The sequence below is a fragment of the Epinephelus moara genome, chromosome 22 (assembly GCF_006386435.1).
Source record: "Epinephelus moara isolate mb chromosome 22, YSFRI_EMoa_1.0, whole genome shotgun sequence".
Lineage (NCBI taxonomy): Eukaryota > Metazoa > Chordata > Actinopteri > Perciformes > Serranidae > Epinephelus > Epinephelus moara.
The window spans coordinates 16,426,168-16,432,374 of record NC_065527.1 but is presented as its reverse complement, the minus strand read 5'-3'; the positions used below and the strand labels follow the sequence as shown (position 1 = coordinate 16,432,374).

The window sequence follows — 6,207 nt, the reverse complement described above, 5'->3', positions numbered from 1 at the left end:
CGCAGCTTCACCGCTAGATGTCACCCACGAGCCGTGTAGACTGTAGACACACCCTCATAGACAGTGCGGCTTGTTTGATTCATGACTCCGGTACGGAAAACACAAATCATGTAGCCATAACATTTGACACGAATATAATTTTACTTAGTGTTTCTTTTTCACAAGTGCGGTCCCGGTACATTTGATAATCCGTCATTTTACATCAGGCAGTGCTCTGGCTAGCTGTGCGGTGCCTGAGGACCCATCGGCCTGATCGTTGATCAGTTGCGCTGGTTGCACCGCCTGGTGAATTGCAGTCCCCGGCAGCGCGCAGGCTTTCAGCGTCCCTTAACGGGTTTAGCGGGAGCGGCGATTATTCCTGGATTAAACAGAAACCAGTTACCGCGGGACTGGAGCTGGGGCCTTTACTGTGGAGGTTTGGTGCAACTTTACCGCTAAAGAAGTCGACAGCTGGGAGCTCAGCAGACTTTCCAGCCTGTGGTCATGGAATAAAAAAGCGGACTGGAGCCAGGCGTTGGGCCTGCGGATAACTGACGTTAGCTAGCTGAGCTAGCTGATGGGAAGCGGTCTATCCTTGTTTGGGTCGCCGTGCTAACTAGCTAGGTGCTATTTTTGTTAGCATAACAATTAGCCCACCGGGGTCGCTGGCTTGTTTTGATGTAGGTGTATTGAAGGAGCCGTCAGGGGTCCAGGATAATCACACGTTTCCTGAACTTTCTTGAAGTTTTAAGTTAGCTAACCACCTGAGCTAACGTTTAGTGAGCAAGCTAGCGAGCTAACGTTACGTCTTTGTGGTACAAAGTTGAGCTTTTGATTTGGGCAGAGGGATGGTCTCTGTGCTAAATTAATCTGTAATTTTTTTTAAATCAAGGGATTGTATGTTGATGATCATACATCAGTTAGACGCCGTCCAGACCGTACAGTCTCTCTGCCCCTTCACGGGACTACACTTATCGTTTTCGGTTATTTACACCCCGTCCTACCGACCACAGTCTCCTGTCCTCGGCCGGCTCCAGTGGCTGGCCACACGGCACTGAGTGCCCAATGGAGGAACATGACAACATGGACTATTTTTACCAGCAGGTAGTGCAGAAAGATGTTACCCGCAGGTTGCAGGTCGGCCAGGATCTCATCGACTACCTGAACGACCCGCACCGCTCCCCGGACGTGGAGCAGGACAAACCCCGGCTGGATAAAACCATAGACGAGCTAACGGGATGGGTGAACGCCAGCAATTTCAAGGTGAGAGATCCTGGCCAGTCATCGTATGAGGGAATCGCAGTGTCACTGCAGTAGTCATCCCCTCGGCCTGGTCATGAATTATTTTCCACCAGTTTCCCAAGTGAACCGGAAGGGATAATGATATGATGGGGATTTTATGCTGTTTGCCAAGAGGTTGGTTTCGATGCCACCAACTTCTGCAGAGATAAGGCATTTCAAACCAGCTGTCATCACCTCAAGGCGCGAAGACAACTATCTCTTTTAATACAAAGCTTATCAAACTGGTACCCCCCTTCTTATCACACCTCAGCCAAATCAGAAGCTGCAAAATTTAATTTCATAAAGCGCATCCACATACCAAACCTAGAAAAAGCTGCAAGCTATGCGTTTCCCAGCCTAGAAGTCTATTCCTGGATCCCAGGAGGCAGACATATTTAAATTTCATCTCAGTGACAGAGTAGGACATTTGCAGGGCATTCCTGTGGTGTGTTGGAGTTTATATTGATGTATTGGCTGGGACTGAGTGTCTGTGTTTAGGGAGACCCATTGTCAGGACTGTAGACTACTGTAGCACTGGATAGGATGGGGGAGGGGTTAGCAGACTCATTGTTGTACCCTATGCTTTCTCTCCATCCCTCACTCTCTTTTTCTCTCCTCCCACACATCCAGACACACTCTCTCAATCTCAGTTTTGCCTCTACACTGTTTTTTCCTCCTCATTCTCTCTCCTGCTTCACACTCTGTGTGTGTGTGTGTGTGTGGAGGCCTTGTCTGCACTCTTTGCCGTATCTCAGAAACGCTGGAATGTGACATTTTTGCCAAGGTATCGCACTGATCCACACAGCCAGTCAAAACAGTCTGAAATCCCTCTTCAAGGCGTGCTGAAATTTGACTCCCAAGTTTCTTTTTGAAACGATTAAGATGGTCTGCACTGATAATGCAGGAGTCAGCAAGACTAAGAGTGTGGAAATTGTGCACTCGTTCATGTCTCTCTTTCCAGCAGTAGAAAACTAAATATTGAAAATAAAATGTTTTCTTTCATTGACAAATAAATAACTGTGTACAGGCACTGGACAAAACAACTGTTTAGGTTTTATTAATTTTCCCCTTAGCATCCTCCAGTATCTGAATAATTAAAGATTTTACACAGTCCCATGATGCTGTGGGTTTGCATCTAACCACCTCAAAAGAAATCTAAGACACCAGTGCATTTGAGGTGGGTTTAGTTTAGACTTTCAAAGAAATACGGAAAAAGGTTTGCAGTTTATTCACATTCACCTTGAATTGTAAATGAATGTGGTCACACAATGCAGCTTTCTTGCATCCTCTCAAATGAGTGACCAGACCCGACATATCTGACGTAAATAAGTGAACCATTGACACCTCTTACATCCACCACCAATAATTTAATCTGAAGCTGTAACAAGCTAACATGTCCCTTTGTTCAGATTTGTTCCTTTCATGTAGATGACGCATACAGTAACTTGAGCTCAATGTCTGGCAGTGATGAGCGAGTGAGTTGTGATCCCCAGAGGCCCTCACACGGCAGGCTTTTAGTGAAGCTGGTCTGCTCCCTGTCGGGCAAAAGGACGGAGGAGTTAGCTGTAAGCGAGATGCTGAGTCAGCACAGAGAGAGGGATGAATGAAGATGATGCAGAGTTGAGAATCGGGGGGAATACAGACCTGGAGAGATAAATGGGGTATAGGGTGGGTGCGTGGAAAACAAAAGTCACGGCTCATAAATACTTTAAGTGTTCAAACACGGCCACTGAGACACTCAAGTTCCTCTTTTAGGAATGGATAAAATATGGCATCGCTTCTGTTCCTCGGTCCTATTCATCTTTCTGTTTCACTTGTGTGTCCTTGTCTGGATCTTTTTTTTAACAATGAGTCAGTTTCACCCTCTTTTTCCTTTCTTTTTTCAGTAGTTAAGTGCCTATGTGAGCCACATAACTTGAGGATATCAATATTGTAAGCTGCATTTATGGGCAGCAGGGCCTGATGGACTGTACTGACTCAGGAGTGATTCGGCTACTAGCCTGCCCTTACCAGACTGTAGGGCTGCAACTAATGAGTTTTTTCATTAGTGAGTAATCTGTTGATTATTTTCTCTATTAATTGTTTGGTCATTGAAATGTCAAAAGGTAGTTAAAACTGCCTTTAAACCAGCAAATATTTGGCCCTTTTTTGCTTTAAAAGCGGACTAAAATGTTTATTTGATGGCCAAAATGGTTGCCAATTAATTGATGCATTTGCTGTTTGCTGCAGCTCTACCAGACCCTCAGATTTTTTGTGTTTAAAATTAACATGGAGTGTCAGTTATGCCTAATTGTTTAGCTATGAGATTAATATGTTTTACAATGCAGGTTTTAGGATACATTCAATAAACAGAGCAGACACTCTACAGTCAGCATTTACGGGTTAAATGTATCCACTGCAGCATCAATATGTCGTTATCTCTCTTTAAACAAAAAATAGCCTTGCAAATTCAACTCTTTCTGCAGGTGCTTCAAAGTAGAGTCGAACTGACTGCATCTTATTATCACTCGATTAGTGGTTAGGAGAAAAGCTCCAGGTGCCAGTTGCAGTTTGGTCAAATCTCAGAGCTCAAATATAAAACACAAAGGTATGATTTGTCATTCCCAGTCTGTTGCCATCATCCTCTGTAATGTTAGTGGATCTGTAGGCTAGGGACATTTCTGTTATAATTCTGATGTAACTGGGCCAATATGGCAGTAAAATAGGCTAATGTAATCTGGCACTACACAAAACAAAGGCACATTTTGCCATTGCTGCGTACCACAAAATTCAGTGTTACAGCAGTTGCCTCATGCTTACCAGTTACACAGTGGCCACACAGATCAAAGTGAGTGTATATTTAGCAACACAGCTTGAGCAGGGATTTGAACTATCACAGGCCTTCATTCACTGTCAAATAAGTCAGAGAGCAGCCCACCAAAAATGTTATATTTGATCCCCTAATGGATTTATTAAAGCTGCGACCAACAATAATTTTTTTTATTAAGTCATCTGTTATCGTTTTGTTTTCGTGATTAATTGTTTAATCTTTTAAATGTCAAAAAGTAGTCAAAAATAAACATCAAAGAGCGTGAGGTGACCAACACCCTAAATATCTTCAATTTACAATTCCATAAAAGAGAGAAAATCCTCTCTATGTCCTTGGTGATCAGTGAATTAATGGTGTAATTGTTTCAGCTCTAGTAGTCTCCATCTTTGCACAGTTCCTCTCAGAGATGTTGCTGTGTGATCCTTGGACCCTTAAATCACTTAAAGCCTCCCTAGAATCCAGAGTAAACCCTGTACATGGTATGCGAATTAGCAAGCTAAGCCACCATACGCACCAACCTGAGTCTCCACAAAGACCCATTCATACCGGACAAAATATTTACAGTTTTTTTTTTCTTCGGCATACCTCAGTCGCACTGATATTTTTGGAGCTTGCAGTGTAAAGATGTAGTAGTGGCCCGTGAGACGCCGTTTTGTCTACATGCCTGCTGTTTTTAGTATTTGGGATGATACCTAAGTGCCCATTTGGTCTTTCTTTTTTCCATCTTCTTTCCTCCCTCATTCCCTCCTCACCCCTTGTCAGACTGTAACCTGCAGGAGAAAACCTCCCCTTCTTCTCCATTTTTCTGGTCTAAGGTAGATAATAAGCGCAGCCTCTTCCACCTCTCATCCTTTATCTCCTCCTCTGTGTCTCTCTCCCAAGTGAAGATGCCATCTGGTTGTGGGCGCCGTGCTTGTTGGGGTGCTGGGTGGAGGAGGGGAGGCCTCAGGGTTGTTTCCTTCCTGTACTGTTTCTTCTTTCTCCTGCTGTTTTTCCTCCTTCCCTCCCTTTAAATTAGGTCAGTATGAGAGAGTCATCATAGTGACCTCAAGCTCATGTTTCCTCTCCAGGTGATTTTTGTTTTCTGTGTTATTGCTTGGCCTTCGTCCCTGTATTTTTCCTCATCGCCCCCCCATTCTCCCCCTTCTTGTTTGTGTAGTTACCTGGCGCTGCGCTTCCTTTGACTAAAATAGGGAAGAAACTGCAGGCTGACTCCCCCACTCTGGGCAGAGGAGTCTGGAGAATAATGTTTTAATGGATTTTCTTTTTGGACTGTTCAGTTTTACCGCAGCACTGCCAAAACAAGCATTCCAGGAGCACAGCGCAGTGTGGGATGTGATCCTAATCAGAAACACAGTGGAAAACTCAGCTTTACCACTCGACAAAAATCCAGTCTACCTTCCCCCTACGAGTCATATCACCCACCAGCTTTTCTTTTCCGACTTCACCAAATCACAGTGGTGATAGACAAGACAGATGAGTAAGGGGGCTGTAGAGGGTCACATGACTGAAGTGTACAGATGTTGATAGTTGAAAGTCATTTGATTTTTACCATATTTCTTAAAAAGTGCAAATTAATGTGTGGTTTCATTAGCTGCTGTTATGGAGATGGTACAGAGAGGGCACAGCGAGGTTACATAAATGTCACAGCTGTTAACTCACAGTAGCCTTTGATACAGTAAGTTAAATATGACATATGTGTTAAGTTTCTGAGACTTTTTTCTGACTTCAGCCAAGCACCATACTTTACAGCATTTGTGTGACACAGTTTCAACTGAAAAGTACACTTACTAGGTTTCTTGAGCTTTCCACTGCACGTCTCCACCAGTGAATGGAGCTGGATCGGGTGCCATCACTTTTCCATTGGCTCTTTTTAAAGTCAAAATCATACCCATGTGATCTGTGTTACTGTTACCAGTTTCGACGCACCAAGTTGCCAATGAGATGCACCGTTGGCGGAGTCGGGCCGAAGCGCGCGTGACTGCCTACAGGCGGGTTGCTGTAACATCAAATGAGCATCATCATTATTCATAACACAAATAAAGAAACCACCAGAGTAGCGATGCATATTTAATATGCATGCAATGCATGCGTGGACTCCGTGAATCAATCAGTCTGTAGACCCATGTTATTTAATC

At 44.0% G+C, this 6,207-nt stretch overlaps 1 protein-coding gene across 16 annotated transcripts in view; it reads left to right on the top strand.

Annotated features, from left to right (window-relative positions):
• The first annotated feature begins 251 nt into the window (after window positions 1-251).
• Window positions 252-6,207, top strand: part of clasp2 (cytoplasmic linker associated protein 2) — a 77,835-nt gene continuing 71,879 nt past the window's right edge. For 12 of the 16 annotated variants that reach the window (XM_050033815.1, XM_050033814.1, XM_050033821.1 and 9 more), the window contains exon 1: window positions 253-1,242. In XM_050033815.1, coding sequence (XP_049889772.1) covers window positions 1,045-1,242 — 198 coding nt within the window. In that variant the 5' untranslated portion in view covers window positions 253-1,044. Of the gene's footprint in view, window positions 1,243-6,207 lie in introns of all 16 variants that reach the window. The other 4 variants (XM_050033820.1, XM_050033817.1, XM_050033812.1 and 1 more) reach the window with 2 other exon arrangements.